Below are 25,555 nucleotides of genomic sequence, written 5' to 3' on the forward strand. Positions count from 1 at the left end.
ACGAGATTAGGGAAGAAGGGTGCAGATTCAAATTTTCCTTGAAAATACAGTACTAACATCCTAATTTTGCAACCTACTAATGGTCACCTGACAACTAAGGTAAAAGATTAGTTCAAATACTATCTTCTTTAATTCAGCTTTAAAGCTCCTATTGCTCAATTTCTATGTAAGGGAAATCAAGGTATTTTTTCAGAACAATATAAATGGAGGTTGGTTGCCATTATCTTTTGGCTCCCCCCCCCGCCAAACTCTGGGATTTCCTGATAATCTTCTATCCAAGTATTAATCAGATCTGGCTTTGTTTAGTTTTTTTCAGACCAGCCAATCAGCCTAAAAGTTGGGACCCTGATTTTCAACAACATGACAAAACATTAACTTGAGGACCTTAATGGTAAGGTCACTTTGCCAAAAATGTGAAACATCTACACCAGGCATGTCAAACTTGCGACGTCACATGATGTCGCACAATGTATCATGACTTTTCCCCCATTGCCGGCAATGGGGTGGGCATGGTTTCAGTATGATGCATCCGGCCTGCGGGCCGGCAGTTTGACATGCCTGATCTACACAATATCACTAAAGCCAACAAGTAAGGCAAACCAGAAATCTTCAGTGTAATGTAATTATATTCTTCTAAGCAATCTTTAGCATGGTTCACTTATATTTTATAACACCTTATAAGTGTCTGTAATATCAGAGCACTATATCTTCATTACAATTTTTTCAAAAAAGTGAGATGATCTCTGTTTCTGCTTGCACTGAATCTCTGATTACTTTTATTATTCTGGATGGTCAGAAGATGAACTGGTACAGTTCACCCACATAATGGTGGTGGTGAGGAATAAACAATGCATTTGATAATATACTTATCTTGTATAGCTGACAATAACAAAGTGACAGGCAAGCAATATATATTCCTAATGAAATAATAATAATAATAATAATAATAATAATAATAATAATAATAATAATAATAATAATAATAATAATAAGAAGAAGAAGAAGAAGAAGAAGAAGAAGAAGAAGAAGAAGAAGAAGTTGGAAGGGACCTTGGAGGTCATCTAGTCCAACCCCCTGCTAAGGCAGGAAACCCTATACCATTTCAGACAAATAGCTGTCCAGTCTCTTCTTAAAAACTTCCAGTGTTGGAGCATTCACCACTTCTGGAGGCAGGTTGTTCCACTGGTTAGTTGTTCTAACTGTCAGGAAGTTTCTCCTTAGTTCTAGGTTGCTTCTCTCCTTGACTAGTTTCCATCCGTTGCTTCTTGTCCCGCTTTCAGGTGCTTTGGAGAATAGCTTGACTCCCTCTTCTTTGTGGCAGCCCCTGAGATATTGGAACACTGCTATCATGTCACCCCTCACCCTTCTCTTCATTAAACTACACATACCCAATTCCAGCAACCGTTCCCTATATGTTTTAGCCTCCAGTCCCCCAATCAATCTTTGTTGCTCTTCTCTGTACTCTTTCTAGAGTCTCAACATCTTTTTTACATCGTGGTGACCAAAACTGGATGCAGTATTCCAGGTGTGGCCTTACCAAGGCATTGCAAAGTGGTATTAGTACTTCACGTGATCTTGATTCTATCCGTCTGTTAATGCAGCCTAGCACTGTCTTGGCTTTTTTGGCAGCTGCAGCACACTGCTGGCTCATATTTAAGTGATTGTCCACTAGGACTTTGAGATCTCTCTCACAGTTACTACTATCGAGCAAGGTACCACCTATACTATACCTGTGCATTTGATTTTTCCTGCCTAAATGTAGAACCTTACTTTTTTCACAATTGAATTTCATTTTGTTAGATAGTGCCCAGTGTCCGAGTCTGTCCAGATCCTCCTGTATCTTAAGCCTATCTTCTGGAGTATTGGCTATTCCTGCCAGCTTGGTGTCGTCTGCAAATTTGATGAGTTCCCCATCTATCCCCTCATCCAAATCGTTGATGAAGATGTTGAGCACTGGGTCCAGAACAGAGCCCTGGGGCATCCCACTACACGCTTCCCTCCATGTAGATGCAGTTCCATTGAGGACCACACACTGAGTATGGCCTGTCAGCCAGCTACGAATCCATCTGGTGGTGATGCTATCTAACCTGCATTTTTCTATCTTATCAAGCAGTAGGTTGTGATCTACTTTATCAAATGCCTTACTGAAGTCCAAGTAAATTGTATCTACAGCATTCCTCTGGTCCACTAGTTTTGTCACTTGGTCAAAGAATGCAATAAGGTTTGTCTGGCATGATTCTGTTTTTGACAAACCCATGTTGGCTTTTAGTGATAACTTTGTTCGCATCAAGGTGTTCGCTGATTTGTTGTTTATCTTTTCCAGAATCTTCCCAGGCATTGAGGACAGGCTGATAGGTCTGTAGTTTCCTGAATCTATTTTTTTTCCTTTTTTGAATATGGGAACTACATCAGCTTTCTTCCAGTCCTCTGGTAGTTCCCCAGTGTTCCAGGATCTTTGAAAAATATAGTTCAGAGGTTCTGAGATCACGTCTGCCAGTTCCTTGAGAACCTTTGGGTGTAATCCATCTGGTCCTGGTGATTTGAACTCGTCTAGGCTGGACAGGTGCTCACTTACCATTTTCTTGCCTATCTTAACTTGCGTTTCTATTCTGTTTTTTATGGCACTGGTTTTGGTAGGTTGGACTGTTTTTTCCCTTTGTGTAAAGACAGATGCAAAAAACGAGTTAAATAGTTCTGCTTTCTCCCTGTTGCTTGTCACCTTCTTGCCACTTTCCCCCACTAATGGACCAATCATTTCCTTAACTTTTTTCTTGTTTCTTATATGTTGAAAGAAGCTTTTTTTTGTTATTTTTGACTTTGGTTGCAAGCCTTAGTTCATTTTGAGCCTTAGCTTCCCTCACTTCATCTTTGCAGGCACGGGCTGTTTGCTGATGTTCTGCAAATTTCTGCAATTTATTGGGTAATGTTTATAGAATCCAAAGTACCTTCACTTATTTTATTTATGATCATGAATCAAAATGAAAGCAATAATATAGTTATGAACTAATAAAACATAATGAAGAATTAACATACAAAAGGGACAAAAGGTAATGAGAAATATTAAATGTTGGCAACTTTCTATACCATATAAGACAAATTTATAGTATCACTCAAACCTTTGTGTCATTGAAGAATACATTAGAAATATTTTCTATAAGAATTCTAATAACAAAACCAGCAGAATTTAACAACTTTAATATGTCAATAGATTGATCCATTTGTAAAAATTGCCGAACTTCCATTTCAGGTCAAGGTAAAACACTGAATCTTGCAATGTCAATGCCCCCCCTTGTAGAACAGAGACAAGAGGTGGCCTATTCTAAAATCTCCCATAAAAATGATTTGAACCTTTGCAGAACGTCTGTCCTTTTACAGATCCAAATCAAGGAGTCTGACTTCTACCACTGGGATTGGGCTAAGAGGCTGCAGTAAGACAATTCCAAGGCCATGCATTTTTCTTAAGAAGAGATAAACTTGTCAGCAAGGACTAAATGAACAAATGACCCACCCTGGGAAATTAGATTTGGCTGATATTTCTAACTAGCATTAGAACTAGGAAAATTAATTATAGCATTGGAAGATTCTGGGCATACAACAACAGCTTTTCAAGCCATTTGTTAATTCTAAGCAGCTGTAGATTCAAAATCAATTCCAAGCTATGTAAAAATCTTGGTCTATTCAGCTGGGATACCATTGTTTCTCTGACCATATTTATTATTTAGTAAAAAAAGCCATTTTTAAAAAATAAATAAATCAATTTGTTTCATCAAAGTAATGTGTTGCTATAATTCTGCTGAAAAGTAACCTGAGTCTGGAAGAGAATGACAATGTAAATGAACATTGCCTAATGCGGACACTGAAATTAAATTTTTACTTTCATAGAACTAAACAGGAGAAGCTTCTTGAGTGAAAACCCTAGTTGTATAGGAAACTATTTGCTAGGTAGTGATAAATATTAGTGACTTTTTCTAAAAGTTTTTATTCTGGATGAATTTATAAAAAAGATGATCATATTGTAAAATATTCAAAACTTGTAAATTAATAGTTTTTCATTTATGTAGTTCAGATTCCTCAGTCTCAATATGTACATATTGCTATATTTTGTCTCCGTTGGCGACCTTCATTGAGCAACTGAACACTACAAAACTGTTCTCAAAACCTAATTTTTGTTAACACAGATATACTTAATAGTTACTACCTGTCTTTGTAGAAAACAAATACAAGATGAAAAAACCTTTCTTTCTGTTTTTGCTATTCTGACTGGTATAGCCTCAACATTAAGGTATACTAGACTCAAAGGGGAACCGGTGTCACATGTAAAACAGTCTGGCAGCTTCTTAAAACAATAACGTTTTCCAGGTTCATGCTGCGGTCTAATACAGTATTTGTTTCTGTTCAAAATTAAACTAGCGAATTTTTCCAAACAAGATTATCTAAAATAATATCTTTATGTATCTAAAACAAAAATATCTAAAAATCTGCTCTGGGCAACTTTACCATTCAATATGCATCGCCAAATTTGGTGGGTCATATATAGCTGTATATTAATCAACCAGTATTAACTATGCATAATATTAACAAATGACACCCATACATAAATTTTGCTTTTGTTTTAAGATCTTACAGTAATTGGACCACTGTTTTTTTTTTTGCTTTATGGTGGCACATCATAAAAAATATGTATAGCTAGAGCCTTGGTGGACCAGTGGGCTAATGCCTCCTTAAGTAACACCAGCTGCCTGCAATTAGTGCAGGTTCGCATTCCACCAGGCTCAAGGTTGACTCAGCCTTCCATCCTTCCGAGGTAGGTAAAATGAGGACCAAGATTGTTGGGGGCAATTAAGCTGACTTTGTAATAATGCCGCTGGGGTGTGTGTGAAAGCCCTAATAAGCAGGCATATACATAGAATGAAGGCTACTGCTAAGCTTGTAAGCCGCCCTGAGTCTTCGGAGAAGGGCGGGATATAAATGGAATTAAAATAAAAAATAAATAAATAAATAAAATATCAACAGTTATCCCCTTATACTCTATTTTCTGGTTTTATTTTGCTCTGAAAGAATTATAGAAATACAGAGATTATTATAATATAGGAATTAAAAAACAAAGAGCAAAACTTTCAGTACATACATACTTAAGTACATACATACTTAAGTAATTTTAGAAAACATTTAAAATGCTTTAAATATTCACATTCACATTTCTATCCAGAATGACTTTTGTACAGAGGATATAGACCCAGGGCTTTTTATGTCATAGAACACACGGAACAGTGTTCCGGCACCTTTTTTTGAACAGAAGAACCGGTTCCTTCTAAGCTGCCAGCGCGAGTACATGTATGGCTGCAGAGCGATTTTGCGGACCCTCAGCAGCCCGATTTAGGCTCCGGAGGCCTGGATAAGGCCTCTGCCGCCTGGTTCTATGGCTGCAGAGCGATTTTGTGCCCCTCCCACAGCCAATCCGGGATCCAGAGGCCTGTTCCAAGCCTCTGGAGCCCAGAACCATGGCCGTGGAGCGATTTTTGGCACCCCTGCAGCCCGATCCAGGCTCTGGAGGCCTTTTCCAAGCCTCCAGAGCCCATATCTATGGCTGTGGAATGATTTTGCAGCTCCTCTGTAGTCCGATCCGGGCTCTGGAGGCCTTTTCCAAGTCTCCAGAGCGCGGATCCATGGCCAAAGAGCGATTTTGTGCCCCTCCCACAGCCAATCCGGGATCCAGAGGCCTGTTCCAAGCCTCCGGAGCCCAGAACCATGGACGTGGAGCAATTTTCAGTAGCCCTGCAGCCCGATCCAGGCTCCAAAGGCCTTTTCTAAGCCTCCAGAGCCCATATCTATGGCTGTGAATGATTTTGCAGCTCCTCTGTAGTCTGATCCGGGCTCTGGAGGCCTTTTCCAAGCCTCCAGAGCCCGGATCCATGGCCACAGAGCGATTTTGCGCCCTCCCATCACCCCAATCCAGCCTCCGAAGCCCAGATCTATGGCTACGGAGAGATTTTGGGGACCCCGCCTCGCCCGAACCTGGAAAAGGCCTCCAGAGCCTGGATTGGGCCGCAGGGGACCACTCCAAGGTCACGGATACAGGCTCCAGAGGCCTGGAAAATGCCTCTGGAGCTCAGATCTATGGCCACAGAGCGATTTTGTGGCCCCCTGCAGCCCAATCTGGGCTCCAGAGGCCTTTTCCAAGGCTCTGGAACCCGGATCCATGGCCACGATGCAATTTTGTGGGCTCCCCAAGGTCCGATCTGGGCTCCAGAGATCTGGAAAAGGCCTCCAGAGCCCAGATTGGGCTGCAGGGGGGCCCTTGCAAAATAGCTCAGCGGCCATAGATCCAGGTGGCAGAGGTCTTTTACAGGCCTCCAGAGACTGGATCGGGCCATGGGGGGCTGTGGATGCGTCCCCTGGTCTCAGATTGGTGCGGCAGCCAGAACTGCGGCAGAGAGGAGACAGACCTTTTCCAGGTGAGTGATATGCGCATCGGAAACTCTCTAAAGCGGTTTCTTCTCCCCCCCCCCCCCGGCTCTGTAATGGCTTTCGACTGGAACCGGAGCTGTGCATGAGTTCCGGCACCTTTTTTTTTAAAACAAAAAAGCACTATATAGATCTATTTTGAAAATCATTTTTATAGTCTGAAAATGGTGAGTAGATTTGAATAAAATTATCTTCAATTGCAATGTTTCAATGTTCCTTTATATGCTGACTTTTTTAAGTCAATTTTTTTTAGCAATTTTATATATTTTACAGATCCAATCAAACATTTATTTTTCAAATATTTTGCGATAGCTAGGACAACAGTAATTTAATCAATTTCTTAGCTGAACTAATTTATATGCCATAAGAAACACAGATTTCCAAATGTATATTCAGGAAAATGTGAGACACACACACTACACAACATACTCTTACCAATAAATTATTAGTAGGTTTAGAAGAATCTTATCTCTCTGAACTAAACATCAGAATCCAGAATCTTTAAAATGTGACTTGATATACTGACTCTTTCTGTCACAAGTTATTTCTACATAGCACATTGGCTACAGGCCCAGGCAATGGAACCACAAAACCTGCTGGAACTTGACAAAAATCATGATTACTATAGTCATTCTGACACAAACAAATGTCCCTAACACTTCCCAGCTCAGCCAAATGTTATCTGAAACCTGCCATCTGTATAAAAATTATACAGCTTTCAGAAAGCAACAAGTCTTGGAAGAACACTGCTTTTCATTTTCTGTTACTGATCTAATAGTACTAGCAATCTATGAATTTATACAGTTAATTGCATAAGAAGAAATCTTCAAAAACTAATAATTTAATGTACTATTGAATAAAATGCTATATTTAAACTTAATTAATTATATCAGAATATTTTTAAAAAGTAAATGGACAAATGAGAATGTTTTACTTCAGCACTTTGCAAACATTTTTAAAAAAGATTACCTCCTATGTTATTTCTGATTTTTTTTACTGCATTTGAATTCTCAAATACAAACATTCTCACTACAACTGTTGCTGAAATTAATATTCTATACTTATTTCTGGGTATTAAAGTTTTATGTGTATTTTGAATACTTGTATTATTAAAAATGTTTGATATTTTTACTTTACTTTCAATGTCATTTTTTGATGTCATTTTTCCTTCAAAAAGGCTAGAAAAAATTATTAAATGCAGCTGTTTACCTCACATTTTAAAAAATTAGGAAGGTTTGCTAGTTATTTAAATCTATTTTGAGATATGGCACTATAAGCTTTATTTTAAAAATTAATCTTTTACAACTATAAATATATTCAATATACCAATGTCAGCTGTGACCATAGTTGACTGGTTTTCTGGAAGGGAAGCAGAGGTCTGATCTTGGTCCATGCTATGTGAATCATCATTGACCTCATGCTGACTCTGACTGAGTTCTGATCGCAGTTCAGAATATTCATCTTCTTCTCTAAGGAATGAAACATAAAATATTCAGAATAAATAAAAAGAAACTGAACAAATGTAGTTTAATAATTTCAAATGATCAAAAATGCTTTTTATAGATATTCTACATTACATTCAGTAATATCTAAGATGTTTGTAAGATCTAAGACATTAATACACTGGTCAATGAAGGGAACATAAAGCATACAATTGATCACAGAAGGTATTGAAAATAAAGCTACATACAGTACATTCAGTACTAGTATTCAGTTATTTAAACTCTGCTTTCAAATTGTTATTTTATTCATTTACCATTTGTAACTTCCAGGTTTTCAAATGAGCAGAAATACAATTCCACTTTCAACCCAGGTCTATCTAATTTACTCTCAGGGATCTCTCACATTTTTCTTGCATTATTCCTTTGCTAGTGGGTGGGTGTGTTTCACTTTTAAGAAATTCATTATTTCACAATATTAATTAGCAGTATATAAATGAACAGAAAATATATCGTTGTAAAAAATCAGTCACTTTATTTCACAGAAGGCTATAGCTAGGAATTACGTTCAGTAGCACATTTCGTCAGGTACGCTAAAATCAATACTTTAAGAACTGCAGAAGTGATTATTTTTATACCTTAAAAGGAAATTTATCCTACTGTGTTGACACATTGTCCAGCAAACTATTTACAAATATTTCAATAACACATTCCAATAGAAATAGATTTTATTTAAATATATAGTTCAAGGGCTTTCTCCTTCCTAAGAAAATATTTAAGTGCAACTATTCAACTACAATTGAAGGCAGTAATGGAATACTCCGGACGCCCACAAAGACGCCTTCAAAAATGCCTAGATTCAATTGGCTGAGGACTTTCCTTTAAGAGGAGAGCAATTATTTGTGTTCAAATACTAGCTGTTTATGATAATAGGAAAACAAAATTATTACTTGCTCTTCGTGCAAGTGCACAACTATTCAAATTATCAAAACTAAATTCAAATGAGAAGTATTAGTTTATTAGGAGAACCAAAAAATATTCAAAACATGCCAGGCGTTTGTTTAAAGTTGAGATCAAAGCTATATATTTATTAAATAAGAGAACTAAATTCTGAATAGCACAGTAACTGGCACACAAATTAAAATACATGATAATGAAATATTGGTTAATGCTCTATGAATAGTTAGTTACTGGGAACATTACACTCCAATAATAATTAGCCTTAAGCAAAAAAACAATTACCATGATGTTGAAGACATGTCTTTTTTGGTTAGAAGGATAATTTGTTTGCTTCCTTAGTCAACTCTCTGCAATTAGTCATTCATTTCAAAACTTGAATTACTTCTTTCCTGGTGAAAGAGCTTATCACCATATTAAAACTGAACACACAAGATGCAATGAATATCAAATTTATTCTATTTAGCCAAACTGGGTTAAATTCAAACTAGGAAGTAATGTTAGCTTTTTCTTTGTGAAAACAAACAATGCATATTTGTTATAGCTGAACACAGTCCAACAATCTGGAGAGCATCCCTTACACATGCAATTTCCTTATTTTAAAGGAAAAACTGATCAGTCTTCTTCTCTAGTTTTCATTTTATAGAATCCATTTAAGGAATACTTTTTTCCAAAATTAATTTAGTTTTGAAAGAAATCTGACTAACATTTTTCAGTTTAGCATGCTCCCTTTATTTATAACACATGCAGGCTAATAATCTGCCTCATGTTAATATTAGTATTTCTGACAGGGCTTTTTTTCTCATAGAACGCTCAGAACGGAGTTCCGGCACCTTTTTTGGATGGAACCTTGTACGGTAGGCAAGGTAGTTTGTATGACATGTGTGAGTTCTGGCACCTTTTTCTTTTACAAAAAAAGCACTGATTTCTGAGTTAACTTAAGTATGACTTCATTGCACAATTGTGTTTCCCACACGCCTCTTTATGTCGTGCATTTTTTTCTTCTTGCATATTTTATTACATGTGATCCCATCTCACCTAGATATCACATATATTAAATATATATAAAATTAAATATACTTATATGAATTCAGTACTTTCTTCAAAAATGTGTTGTACCATCTCTTTTATTTGAGGTATCACAGCTTTTGATTTCTTAGTGTTCTATATCCCTAACCCTAACCTTTCTTGCACTAGGGACTGGTTTTGTGGAAGACAATTTTTCCATGGACCAGGATGGTGGCGTTTTTTTGCGCAACCTAGATCCCGTGCATGCACAATGACGCTCTGCTCTCTTGCCCACCATTTGTGAGGCCCAGTTCCTAACAGGGGGTTGGGGGCCCTGTTCTAGATGTATTGGTCATACTGACTGAGAATTGTGAAGTTCAACACACTGGAAGACTCTAGGCCAGGGGTCGGCAACCTGAAAAAGCAAAAGAGCCACTGGGAACCGGTTCCATCACACATAAAAAAAAGTGGGAGCCACGCGCGTGCATTCACACACGTGCATGCGCATAAAACAAAATGTTTTGCGCATGCGCAAAATGTTGGTTTTTTGCGCATGCGCATGCGTGGATACACGCATGCGGTTCCACTTTTTTTTATGTGGACGCACCTGCACGCCAGCGGCGACGGGTCTCTGTGGTGACGGGCGCTAGGTTGCGTCGCCGCCTTCAGCCCGGACGTCGCTGGAGCCACCACCGGGACCTCCAAACTGCCGCCCGACCTCCGCCCGAACACCAGCAGGTCTCGACACCTTTGGAGAGGTGCACGCGCAGCTCCGCCCGAACAGCGGTTTGGAGACCTGCTGGTGCCGGTTTAGAAAGCTGCTGCGGGCCGCAGCAGCTTTCTAAACCGGCACCAGCAGGTCTCCAAACGGGTGTTCGGGCGGAGGTGCAAGAGAGGTGCGTGTGCAGCTCTCCAAACCTTTGGAGTGGTGCGTGCGCACCTCCTCCCGTTAGGAGAGGTGCGCGCGCACCGGGCAACTGGGAGCCGCAGGAGACGGCTCAAAGAGCCGCATGCGGCTCCGGAGCCGCGGGTTGCCGACCCGTGCTCTAGGCTATGGATAATTGTATTACAGCAAATACAGTATGACTCCAGACTGAAAGTTATTTGTGTTTGGCTAGTAAGTGTATGGCATATGTGTAAACATTTCAAGTTGAACATGTTACGGAAATTATAACTGCTCATTTTCTTTCAAACTATTTTTTTTTTCAACATCCAGCCAGACTGGAATATATATATATGTGTGTGTGTGTGTGTGTGTATGTGTGTGTGTGTGTGTGTGTGTGTGTGTGTGTGTGTAAAAGAAATATCATATATATGACATTCTGGACACAGCTAATTGCTATGCTATTTAAATTTATTTTTGAGAATTATTAGGTATACATAATAACAGAAATATTTTGAAATATATTGAGTTGATGAAAGCTCTGTACAAAAACCTAGTTTTCTAGTTACTAATCGTTGGCTTTCAATCAGATCACAACCCCATTTTAACAGTTATCACCTATCCTTCTAAGAACAGATCATATATATTTGCTTTTCTCATTAAACAAAACACAAGAAATTACACAAATTACACAAACTTTTACTCCTCACATATTCCTCCACTAAGGAATTAATTTGGGTTGCTGACAGGGTGTGTGCACAGTAATTCTCTCGTGATTTCACACACAATCTAAAATTGGCTCTTTTCCAACTTTCATTCTGTTTTAATCAGTGCTGCCACAATACCTTGATATCTATGGTTTGAAATCCTCTGTGAATAAAAGAGTTATTATAATTCAACTTGTTTTAATATTTGTGTTACATCTTCTCACTGTTAGTTCTCTCATATGAACACTGATTAACAATCCTCCATTTTTTTCTGACCTTTGGTAATCTGAATGGATGACTTTGTTCCCTTGTGCAACAAATCAATTTTGTGAAGAGAAGAGATTTATATTCTAGAATATGGACAAAGGAAAATCCTTTTCGAGTGTAAAGAAAAAAAAAGAAATTGAATTTTATTTTTTTATTAGGGTTAGGGTTAAGAAAAATAAGAAACAATAAAAAATTTCCCTCATAGCAAATTTATAGTTAAAATAAATATACAGCATCAAAGCATAGAATAATTTGCTAAATGACAGTGTATAGAATATGTCACACACCAGTAAAGATCTAAACAGAAGCTGAACACAGATATTTGCTAGATAAGCATTCCTAAAATTAAGAAGTTAATCAAATACAGTTTACTTGTTTCAAGTCATTATTTCAGATACTTCCAAAAGTGGCAAGGATAAACTGATCCAAAGTTATTATATAATCCACAACATAATAAATGGACGTCAGAAATTTTATTTTAATTAAGCTAAATGAGAAACAAGGCTTCACCCTCAAAATCTTATAAAAATCATATATTTTGAACTAACATCTATTTGATGAATTATACAAACACATACAACTCTTTATCACAGAATAAAGAAAAAATAGCAAGCAGCAATGATATTTACCCTTTTAGCTATTTTTTTCAGTAGGAAAATAATGATTTCAAATGGTGAATATTGTCAGTACTCCTTTGCTTGCATTAATGAATTTTAGAACAATGCCTCTATTTTAATAGTGTATGCTTTGTTGAAAAAAATTGAAAGATTTTTGACAATACTAAAAACCAAATCAGCCCTGTCATTAAAGAAAGACTTAGAGAAGAAACATATAATATTGCACTGCACTGAAAACTCTGCTTACATTTATTTTTGAAGTCATTAAGTCATTTCTATCTGTGCCATTCAGTCCAGTAGGAGTGAATGGCAACTAGCAGGGTCCAGGAAGAAAACCTTTGAAATCCTGGTACTCCACCCTCTGGAATGTCATTCCTTCAGGCACCAGGTTGATCTCTTCCCTGCTGGCCATAAGGCCTTGAAGATGTGGCTTTGTGCTTGAAACCGGAAGCCCTAGAGATGGGACCCTAGTTTGGTTATATTGACTGTTCAACTGGGGTTTTACAATTTTTTTCTGGTGCTATGGGTTTTATATTTTTTGCGTAAGTTTTTATCAGGATTTTTATTTTGTTAGCTGCCCAGAGTCATGAATATGAGATGGACAGCCATATAAGTCCACTGAATGAATAAGAAAGAATAACAAATGGAAGTGCATTAAGAACTTATTGTTATAATTTGGTATGGATCTTACTTTGCTTTGCAAAGTCTTACATACACAGATGATACTAAATAAAAAACTATAAGTTTTCATTACTAAAATGTTACTCTCCATATATTTTGCATACTTTGTACATGTAGTTTTACCATCTATTGATAAATGCTTGTGATTTGGACAACAAATCTATGTAACACTAAATAGTTTTCTTGTATAAAACCAGTGGATCAGAGTAGTTGGTAGAATTAATATGGACTACTCATAAATAATATTCATTCATAGTCAAGAGTGTGTGGTGCCTTAATGTTTCAAGGATAGACATCTCTGGAAGATGTAAGAAACTAAAGAAAGGTATTAAGAATCATCTAATGGCATAAATGGTCAGCAAAGCACAGTATCATGTTCCCCTGGCAAAATCAGGGCACTTGCCACTTTGTCAACAACTTTTTGGTGGATTTTTGGAAATGCAATCTACTAAAATACCTTTTTCTTTATCATTACAGGGCTCCTGATCTATAATGGAGTAGAGTTTTATCTACGAACCCTCATGCAACTTCTTTCCCAGCATTGGCCTGGAAATTACTGAAATGAGTGTTACAGCTTCTCAATCTCCCTGGTTATTGCAAATAAAACTTGTTCTGCTCCTCTTATCAATAATATAATCTTCTCCAGTGACCAGAAGATTGTTGACAGACTGTCAAGGCCTCAGGTTGCTCATTCCTATTATAAATAGTTAAACTTAAGGGTTTTTAAAAATGAACTTTTAATTCTGTGTTATTTGGATAGGTGTTAAATGCTAAGGACTTGGAAAGAGTGGCAAGAGAGTTTATGAAATGTCCAGGATATGAATAAGGGAAGCAAAACACAGAATTCAGTCACTAATCTAAGGTCTAAAAGAATGTATATATAGAAATTGTTTTCATGAAACGCAAAAAGTATGTTCACATGCTTGTTAATAAATACATTTGTCATTGTACCTTATAGTAGTTCCTTGCAGTCGATCTATTTTCTTATTTAGCTCTGCAATAATGCTATGAAGCTCTGTGATCCGTTCCTCATAACGAAGCGTTGCACGCTCTTGCACATCTTCATGCTCTCTCATTAGGTGAGATTGCTCACACTAAATAGTGTAAAAAGAAATTTAGAGGTCATATGGAGGCAATATGGAACATGATGCAAGATAGTATTTTACAACCTGTCATCTTCCCCAACATATAAAAACTTGTAACAGGTTTAGATTAGTTAGACTGGTTAATGAAAAATTTCCTTCAAGGTTTAATATAAGCCATAACAATACTCCTTTTTGTGTAAATATTCTTTGATGAAATTATTTGTCTTTGTAAAAATAAAAAAAGCACCCAATGAAGTTTAGGAAGATAACCTTGCTCTGTCCCCAGGCTCTTGGGTCAAAATGAAGAAATTCCTAACTGATGAATTATAGTATATTATATGTCTGATTGCCATTTACTTCTTTTAGTTTGCTTTATAATGGTATCTTTGGTATTTTTATTTTGTATTTTTTATTGTACATCACCCAGAATGATATAGTTTGAGTTGGGTTCCCATATAAATATACTAAATAAAATGAAGTTAATCCATTATGCACAGTCACAGCACAGGAATAATGTATTCTCATCACTACAATATAATTTATAGTCGGTAACTGAAACTATCAACCTTAAACTATAATTTAAAGAACTTTTGAATCACACATTCTTTACTCTTTAGTCTACATTCTTTAGTCTACATCCTGCTGTAATATCATATGCATTTCCTGTCCCAGTAAATAGTAAAAAGGTTGACTTCTGGATGGTTTGGATCTGTAAAAAAAAGGTGGCAATGACATCTGGATGTCATTCTTACTACAAAGAGGCCAATCTACTCAGTGTGTTTTCTAAAGAAGTGTCCCATCTGGTGAGATGGATCACATTGAAATTATTTTTGGCTATGTACTAGTCCCAAACCTAATATTAAAGAAGAGGAAGAGTCCTACCAAAAACATTGATCTGGAACATTCCTGATGGCAACTTATGCAAAAAATATATATGAATCACAGAAATCAGAATGAAAACCCTATTAGTTTTAGGATATTGATACAATAATTTAATGGATGGTCTCATTTTAGATATAATTAAAATTAATTAAAATTTAATTAATTAATTAATTAATTAAAACTTTATAATAACATACTGTAGCTTCATTGTGATGAAAGACTGTATCGCTGTAGACTCAGCTATGAGACTAAATTTAAACTTTAAGTAATGAAAGTTCCATATGAAGACAGGATCATTACATTACTCAATATATCATGATAATTTACAAGGTGTGTCATGTTTGAAATAAAGGGGAGGCTAGCTTTCCATTTAGGTCATTTAGAGTAGGATCAAAGCAGAAAGTAGAAGCAAAACGGGATGCAAAAATGTTTCCTCTTTAGAGTAGCTAGGGTAATGCTTGAATGATAGTGGGTGGATGAGAATGATTAATAATTCTGATATGGGGATAAGTTCACATATCTGCTGGGTTTAACTAAATGCAAAATACATATTCCATTATTTTACAGTAAAAGAGCCACTGCCTGAAAACTAGACCAGAAATTTAGTCGTGCAGCATGCTCCAGGGACAAAAAGAAGCAAGGACTTTTTAAGAAAAAGGTGGAAGAGTCAGGATCAGAAAAAGGAAAGGAGGTTGTCGTGCAGGAATACAAGCTAATTTGAGAGCTAATCAACATAGAGCTCCATTTCCATCTGCCCTGTTTGCCATCGTTCACTCCCTAGAGATTAAAATGGATGATCTGAAACTTGAGTTGGCCACAAACAAGGAGTGTATATAGGAGGTGGTGTCCCTTTGAGAGCTGTATGCAAAATTTCTTTTTGATGTATGCTGATTGGTGTACGTTCAAAGGGACAATAAAGTTGTTGTTGCTGTTACTGTTACTGTTGTTGTTATTGTTATTGTTATTATTATTATTATTATTATTATTATTATTATTATTATGCATAACTGTGCAATCCATGACATACTGTAACTACCCCATTAGCTTCGCTGGAAAATTATTCATGTTTTTTATGGAACTGTCAACCGAAATCATTTAAGGAAGTTACTTCATGCTAGTTTCTCTCTTTTATCACAGCAGCAAATATTTCAGACACAAATTTTGCAATATAACATTTTAATTAACTGAACAATTATTTTTAATACTTGGAAATCATCAGAATTCAGAAAACTGGTATTAGTTATCTTGTATATTAAAATATTCACAGCCACAAATATTGAATTGCATAATACTAGTATACTGAAGATTATTAAATATTTTTCTTTAATTAATAATCTGTTTTTATAGAAGAGTGTCTGTGTATTAGTATGTTTAATATAGTTTGGGTGTCTTCTCCTTCCAAGATGTTGATGACCAAATCCCCTCTATGCTACTCTTGCAATTCTTCATAATTTAGACAAATCCAGTTACATGGTTATTGTAGATGCTGCTTTGTCATATATTGCTTCTTTTTTCTTCTATTGTTCCTTCTAACCAAGTACATTATATAGAGATGCATCAATGATCCAAATATTTAATTGATGGTCATTACGAACCTTTTTTCCCCCCTCTGCCATCTCTAGGACTTCCAAGATTTGATCTTTTGTTACTCCACAAGATTCTCAAAATTCTATTTAAAACCCTATTTCAAAGGCTTTTAGACTGTTCTTAGTCTCCTTGGATATTCTTCATGTTTCACAATTATAAAGGAGAATGGACCAAATACAGCATCTGATCATTCCAATTCTTCATTTTAAATCTATTTTCCTTGAGATTAGAATATTTTTAAATTCTAAAACAGCATTCCAGGCAATTTTTATTTGCTTCTTTATATCACCAGTTTTTCCCCCTCATCTTCTAAGTTTAAATTTTCAAAATCAACAAAATGTTGCCTTGCTAAAGAAAGGTGTAATTGATTTTTGTTTTTATTTTGCATCTTCACTTTTTGTATTAAAATGTAACCTACACTTTTTACTATTCTCAGGCTCTTTAGTTCTTCTTCCAGTTCCATCAGGAGCATAGTACCATCTGTATATCTTAAATTATAAGTTATTTATTGACAATCATGGTGAAGTTCTTAGTTCATCAAATATTTTTCAGTATAGGCACTGAAAAGAAAAGGCGACAGAATATGCCTCTAGTGCTCTTCCTTCCGGATTAAAAACTGATTTGAAAACTTTCCTTCAGTCTCAAAACAAAACTGCTCCCAATGCATGTATATTATAATGCACCTTAGAATTAGTAATTATAGTTAGCATGTGATCTCCAAAGAATAATTATCTGGTGATGTGATGATCTTACTATACACTTGCCTGCTTGATACTGTAGTTTCCTCATATTAAAAAAAATCCGAGATTTCATATTGAAAGGAGTGAGATAATCAATATTATCATGCCTTGTTCTAGGTATATTGCACATTAGGAAACTACTGAGAAAATTCAAGACAGACTAACAAACTACAATGGAAATGTCATGAATGTAATAATTTATGGTTATTAAAGTACATTAATACTAATCAAAGAATACACAGTTCTGGTTTATGTATTAACTCCTGTCCAACTGAATAAGGATTTCTTTTTTGATGTTCCTGCTATTATTGTTAGCAGATAGTTTTCAATAATTTGAAACAAAGCCCTAGGTTAGAAACCAGGAGATTGTTGTGTTCTAGTCCCACCTTAGGTATGAAAGCTGTCTGGGTGACTTTGGGCCAGTCACTTTCTCTCAGCCCAATTCACCTTACCAGAATGTTGTTATGGCGAAAATACAAACAGGAAGGAGTATTAAGTATGTACTTAAGTAGGAAAAAGTTGCAGTGTACAGTGGATTACTCAACCCAGCAGTCAAGCTTTGTCCATAACATTTCATGTAGATTTTGGCCAATAAACTGATTGGTAGAGAATAAAGCTCATGAAAAAGAAATGGTTCTTTAATTTTGTGAGCAAGTTTGTCAAGTCCAGAAGAGCCAACTCCAGGACATTACAATTGCAGTTTGCTAGACTAACAGACTATGGCCACCAGCAGCAGATATACTGTCACTGGAAGAAAAGAAACTCAATTGAAATTTATTTATTTAATCCCATTTATATCCCGCCCTTCTCCGAAGACTCAGGGCGGCTTACAATTTAAGCACAAATCAATGTGCTTAGCAACATAAAATTCCAACTAACAACAGTCAGAAGTTTCAGCTGGAGGACAATAAATCATTCCCACAGATGGCAAGAGAGAAACCTAGTCAAAGTCGGCAGTTCAGGTTTTAGTGCTGAGGAATAGAGGAAACCAAGATCCCTCTAAATCAAGTGTCAGTGACATAAAAACCATTTACAAGATATAAAAAAAAGTTAGAGGAAAAAAAGAGGAAACCTTGAAAGGTTCATGGACAAAAATAATTTAAAATGGCAAGCTAGCCCCAAATATATAGTGATGAGAAAACAAGGAAAGATATAAAAGAGGTGGAGCCAAATTTAATTTCTCAAATTAACAAGGTGGCAAAGTATTCTAGTCAAGTTTAGCTTTTTTTAACGTAGTCTGGGGAAGCAGTCAAAGCTGAACCTGTAGAAGACAGATTGCCAGATCCAGGAGGAGGAGTCAAGCAGAGAATTAGTTCAGAGTCTTTATGTAATCAAAAGAGTCAAACCCCCCCCCCATTGCTGTTGAACCCTACCTAGTTTTACCCAGGGGCAAATTGTTAGTTTGAGAAGATTCCTATGTATAGGCATGAGCCAGAAAGCAGTAAACTGGAACTTTTATGTATGGACCTGATTGTTTGCCCCTGGCATTATCAATTCAGAGATAAATAGGTAGTGGTTGAACCATTCCAAAAAGAAACTGAAAGTTAAATTTGTTTTCTTCACATCTTTATAGCATTATAGCATTTACTAACAACCAGTCTAAATATTTCCTGAGTATTTTGTACCATCCCAAATCTATAACAGGAAATAATTATTCTATACTCTTATCAATATAGCCTAATTTTGCATTTGCCTTTTTTTTTACAATGCATCACATTGCTACTTACCTTTTTTTCACAACTGTTATTACCAAGCCAGGTATCCCCATCCTTTACTTGTGTGCTTCATTTAATTTCCTAAGTGAAGAATTTTGTATTTATCTTTACTGAATTCATTATGTTACCTTTCAGCCCATTCCTCTAATCTCTCACAATTGTTTTGAATTTTACTTCTGTCTTCTTTGGTATTAACTATCCTACTCTACTTTGTATCAGCTTAAATTTGTTTCCTTCTACTATTCATCTAAGTCATTACAAAACTATTTTAAGAGTCTAGGACTCAGGATCCAGTCTTGTGGCATCACACCCAATATCACTCCAATATGATGAAATGTCATTAGTGAATATTCTTCAAGTGCAATTTTGAGACTGTTGCTGTAGGTATCAACCTGTCATATCATCTTGTCCAGCCTTATCCAGTGTGCTAATCAAATATTATCTGTCCTTTTATCAAATGTTTTGCTAAAATAAAGGTATAGTATATTTGTATATTGCCACAGTCTATTAAGAAAGCTTAATACCAGAAAGTAAAACATAGGTAGTCTAGCAAGACACTGCAGAAGACTTCTGGATTTCTCGAGAAATCCATGCTAAGTCCTGATAACTGTTTTCAAGTGCTTATAAATCAATTAATTTCTCTACAAACAGCAATTTTGCTTCAATTGGTGAGAAGCTCAATAAATATACATGCCATTTTGGACTGAATGTACCACTTCCATTGGTAGGAAAATTACTGATCATATTTGCAGGAATTTTGTTTTTCATAAACTGTACAAACTCTTTGAATAGGGCAATAACTTGATTATGTATTACTAAAGTAACTTTGTTTTACACAATTTTGTTCCCCAATGCCCTTAGTATAAAGAAACTACTTTGGTAGACTTTGATATGTTAATCTGTGAAAAGTCACATTTGATGCTTTTGATGTAACAACAATTCTTTTGATTGGTTTAAATGCTTGAGATATTGAGCAAAGGCCATTTTAGTAAGTTGAATAATGACTAACCTGGGCTTTTGCCAATTTCTTTTCCAACAAATCTCTCTCTCGTTCTGTTTGCTGTAAGCGCTTATTAAGATCAATGATGTCGCCTTTCAAAGATGCCAATGCTGCTAAGTGGAACTGTAACATATAAACAAAATAGAGCTAAAGTTAAATACAATCAATAAAACATGTCCTAGTTGAGACAATGCAAGTGGTATAATTCATGTATAAAATTTCATACTTTGGAATTTCAAATGGATAAATAGAACAACAATTTCACATTATTCAAAGTTCTACTTTGTATACCTCCAGCATTAATATTTAATACATTTTATTTTTTAAAATTTATAATTCATTTATTAACCAAAGTTCTACTCTGCCACAATTTATGGACTTTTTAAAGCTGACATTGATTACAAAAAGCAAGTAAAACATTCACATCACAACAGTGATAAAAAGGTTAAAGCAACATAAAAGCTTCTATAACATCAATGAGCAGGGTAGCCTAATTAAAACTAGGAGGCCAATCCACAGAATTGGCTCCACTACAGAAAGATAGCACTTCTAACTTTAGCCTCCTGGACCTCCCAAAAATGTGGGATCAATAATATTTCTCTCTGCTTAATCTAATGATGGGACCAGTAATGGCTGGAGTAGACTGTATTGCACCTAGGCAGCAAATCTTAAAGAGCTTGAAAGGTTAAAACCAATACCTTAAACTGTACTCAGAAATCAACTGGAACAAACATGAGAGTATTTGTCCATCTAGGAATAACTGATGTAACAGAGAACCCCATTACATCCACAACAGCTCAGATTTACTAGGCCTCACCTTCAGCTGTTTTTTTTCCAGCCAGGCCCAGGTGCCTTTCAGGCACCAGAAAAGAACATCAACAACAGTGATGTACAATTGGGTATCATCAACATACTCATGATACTGCACCCCATTGAATGACCTCAAGCAGTAACACCCATTCAGGGGCCATTTAGCCAATCATTACTTCCTCAATGTGAAAATTGGAACTAACCACTGAAGAAAGGAGCTGGACCATTATAGACCATTGTCTGTTATCTTCAACCTCTGCAGACAGTCCAACAGGATACCATGATTGATGCCATCAAAAGCCGCTGAAAGGTTTAGTCCAGAAAGGGTTCACCATACCCATACAAGTCTCCAAACCTGGACTTAGTCAGAAAATCTACTTTTTCTAAAATGCTGCGAAATTGATCCACTATTACCAGTTCAACAACCTTCCTAACAAAATCCAGTAAAATCAGTGGGAATATGCTCCTCTCGTATAGTGTCTAGCAGAAATCATCTGCCAAGATAATCAAGATTAGTTCAGTCCCAATCTCAAAGTTAAAACAAAACAATCCAAATGGAAAAGAATATGAAATCCAGTTGATACCAGCTCCTTAAATACTCAAATTATAAGTTCGAGAATTAGTTAAAATGGCAAGATGTAATGATTTTTTGTGGTTTTGTATTTTTATTGCCTAGGTTACTGCTGCATAGGCAGGTGAACTGTCACTGAACTAGCATTTACAAATCCTTATTATTATTTTCTTATTATGCTCTTTTAAAAATGGTTATTTCATTATTTATTTATTTAATTAGATTTGGAAGTTAATTGATTTCCAGATTATTTTGGGCAGGTTATATCCAAGGAGAGGATTTGCCCATTAAGAAACAATTCTGATGAAACACTGAATCTTAATGTATCCACAGCAGCTCAGCTTAATTATTATTATTCAGTATAAAACGAACAAAACAATTTCATTATAAAATGGCTATCTTACTCCATAATACATTAACTAAGGAATTTAATGAACATACATATTCAAAAACAGCCAGTTTGGCTTAGTGGTTAAGGCACCATGCTAGAAACTGGGAGACTGTGAGTTCTAATTTTGCCTTAGCCATAAAACCATCTGGGTGACCTTGAGCCAGTCACATTCTCTCAACCCTAGGATGGAGAGGCAATGGCAAACGACTTCAGAAAAATCTTGTCCAGACAACTGCAGGAACCTGTCCAGGGTAGCTCCAAAAGTCAAAAACTGATCTGAAGGCATATCCTCCCACCTACCCCCCCACATTTTCAATATGATTATTAGAAATGTGATGTTTTCATAAGGAGTCTGAGAAAAACGAATACTTTAATAGTGTACCTCTTCTCAGAACTAAACACAACTTAATTACCTGGAATTGGAATATAACTTACTAACATAAGAGCAAATGTCACAATGCTTTAAGGAAAAGAAACCACTTTTATTTCTTTACTGGGGAAAAATGAACTATTTTTACCCTTTCCTAAAATTGAATAATTTTGTGCCAAGAATTGGTACAAAATAGATATTGAAGATTTATGGTAGTTCCAACATTTATTCTTTACACAGTAAACTGACAGCAGAGAGATAGACTTATATATACACCTTGAATAAACTGGAGGGAACCAAAATGGCGAAGTGGAAAGCACCTAGCGATCAGGGTCTATTGGTAAATTTCTATTTTTATCTTATACTATCTTTTTAATCTTTTTTAATTACTGGATCCTGTGCATAAAGATGAGCTTATACATGGAAAAGAGGAAGAAATGACAAAAAATGAATTCTGGCATACAGATATTCCTCAAACCATCTAAGAAACAAAAAATAGACAAATTTTTAAAATAACTAATTTTTTAAAAAGCACGTGAAAATGAAAACTTAAGTAATGACTGCACAAATGTTAACATTATTACTAAACCAAACCCTGCACATATTTTAAATATCCAAGCTGGGAAAGGAAGGAAGGAAAGGAGGAGGAAGGAAGGAAGGAAGGAAGGAAGGAAGGAAGGAAGGAAGGAAGGAAGGAAGGAAGGAAGGAAGGAAGGAAGGAAGGAAGGAAGGAAGGAAGGAAGGAAGGAAGATTTCCACCACTTACTGCCAGCTTCCCACAAGAAACTCAATGGGAAAGCCAATAAGAATTTGGAAGTTGTCCCACTCCCACGGATTTTTGCCCACCTGTTGTAATTCTGTTTAGGTGAGGAAATATTCTTTAAAAAATGATCCAATGCATCATGGATTGTCTAGTCCATCTTTAAAACTTTGTTGCTTAAACTATAGCAAAGTATTTTTAACAATCATAGCTAAAACATCTGTAAAATAAGATGAAGCAGTCGCCACTGGATTAATAGCTTATTTTCCTGATGTCATTAAGGAAGTGTAATTTTTTAAAAAAAAATATGTACTAATGTAGCTATAGTCTTTAATATAAAAAGTCTGCAATTTGCAACTTCAATGTACATAAAACTTTGTATTGCTTTTTTTGTTCATTGGATAGAAGACTCAGCAAGCTGTTGAATAGGGCTTTGCAATCTTTCACTTGATCAATTTAATGGTTCCTAGGCAGCTCCCTTCTCCCAGTCATATATAGCAATATCACACACAGAAGATCTAATATCCTCAAGAAATAACTTTTGTACCTCACAGCAAGACAGATTTAGATAACAGGAATATGGTTTTTAGGAGTCAAATTAGAAACTAGTAACAATTTCTAGCACAAAGTTTAAATATATAAACTGTGGCTTTTGGTTTAGGATACAAATGATCAGGAAGCAGAGAATATATCATTAAAAAGTAATGTATTTTTCACCTTTTTCAATTACATTTTTTAAATTCAAAGTTGGCAGCCTTTTTGTGTTATTTTGCTTTTTTGCTATTTTTGTATTTTAAATATTTAGCAATAAACACATAAACTAAAAAGAAATAAATATAATATGCTTAACAAATCCTTCTCATAAGCAGTTTTCCAGATGTCTTGACTATAACTCCCTTCAGTGACAACCATCATGACATCTGAGATGAAGGGCATTGAAGTCCCAATACATTTGGCAGAGAAAGACTAGGCTAGGGGCAGGCAACCTCGGCTCTTTTATGACTCATGGGCTTCAACTCCCAGAATTCCTGAGTCAGCTGACTCAGGAATTCTGGGAGTTGAAGTCCATGAGTCATAAAAGAGCCGAGGTTGCCTACCCCTGGACTAGGCCAATGGAGACTATACAAATCTTTTCTCAACAAAATAATTTTTTGTATACTGAATTGGAATGATTCATGACTTCATGAACATCACAAATGCAAAGAAAAACTGAGAGAATCAAACAAAGCTCTGATTAAAAATTCTTTTCTTTGTTGTTTATTTTTAAAGCATGTTGTGCCCTACAGAGAGCTAAGAGGCCTGCACCTGCTCAATGTGGAAGCAGGAGAAATGCTGTGTCCATAGAACTTACCGGTGCCTGGAGCAAGTTTCATTGTAGATGAAACTAGAGATTTTCCTTAAGGTTCTAAACCACAGAATTGGAAAGAGAGCAACAGCTAAATTAAAAAGATGCCTAGCCTATAGTAGATGCAGAAGTAAAATTATATCTGAACATCTCACATCTCTTTGAAACCCTTTCAAATCCAGTCTAAATTGCTATATGATGGCAGTGTGGGGTTGGAGTGGGCTTAACTTTATGATGGTAATAAGAGTGGTTTCTCTTTCCATTCTTACCATTAGCATACGAGGAAGAGAGAAGGGAGAAACACAGCCAAAAGAATCTAAATTGTTTTGGTCTTGTCCTTTTGAATGATATTGTCAGATCCTCAGATGACCTCTTGTGGCAACTTGGAACATCAAGAGCTGTGATCTTCCACACCTCAAACATTGCCCATAGCTCAGGATCCAATCTGGATCGGTCACTGGGACCAGAGGTTTTGTCTTCCGAACTTTCTGGACTCGTGTTGGAGCCCGTCTTCAGGGAACTTCTCTTTAGCAGTGTGTGTATTGTTCTGTGTGTGGTATTTATAGTGCCTGTTGTAAATGGCTTTTTAGATGTTGATTGCGGTGGGTTGATGGCTGTCGTTTGAATTGAGTTGAGTCTGTTTTCAACTCATGGGTCAAAGAGGAAATGGAGAGAAACAATTGTCCATAGCTGATACTTCCAATTGGTAATCTTAGAGCAATTGCCCTAAAAGATATGGTTGGGCTTACAGTTGTACTTCAAATGCTACAGGCTGTTTATGTTATCTTTTGAAAATTTCTCTTTGGCATCCAAACTTCTTCCACCTAAATGACAGCTCTATTCTAGCTCCTACTCTGCTGGCATTCAGGAGGCATGACAAGGCCTGGCTCTTCCAACTGGCATAGGGATCTAAGAGGGACATTCAACCCTTGGAAGGATTGGTGGCTTGAGGAAACTCACTCTGCCTTTTTAACTTATTTTTACCTCTGTTTCTAACTTGTATTTACCTATGTCTCCATATGGTTGTATGGCTTTTATTTGTAAATTGCCCAGTTATTTAATTTTTGATAAATGAATAAAATATACAAAATCAAATGCAATAACAATATAAATTAGCTAAATTAAATATGCACAGTCATGTAAAAAAGAAAGTACACCATCTTTGAATGTTATGGACCTAGTAAAAATCATCTGGTCCTTAGCAATTCTTAAAAACAGGTAAATATAACCTCAGATAAACAACAACACATGACATATTATACCATGTTGTCATTT

The 25,555-nt window shown here is 36.1% G+C and overlaps 1 protein-coding gene across 2 annotated transcripts in view; it reads right to left on the minus strand.

The window, feature by feature from the left end:
• Positions 1–25,555, minus strand: part of MCC (MCC regulator of WNT signaling pathway) — a 214,042-nt gene that overhangs the window by 53,972 nt on the left and 134,515 nt on the right. For both annotated transcript variants that reach the window (XM_081315724.1, XM_081315725.1), the window contains exons 4-6: positions 20,043–20,156; positions 13,976–14,118; positions 7,792–7,934 (exon numbers count right to left, since the gene is read on the minus strand). In XM_081315724.1, coding sequence (XP_081171850.1) covers positions 7,792–7,934; positions 13,976–14,118; positions 20,043–20,156 — 400 coding nt within the window. The remainder of the gene's footprint in view (positions 1–7,791; positions 7,935–13,975; positions 14,119–20,042; positions 20,157–25,555) is intronic.

Source organism: Vipera berus (assembly GCF_964194415.1).
Source record: "Vipera berus genome assembly, chromosome: 2".
NCBI classification, from domain to species: domain Eukaryota; kingdom Metazoa; phylum Chordata; class Lepidosauria; order Squamata; family Viperidae; genus Vipera; species Vipera berus.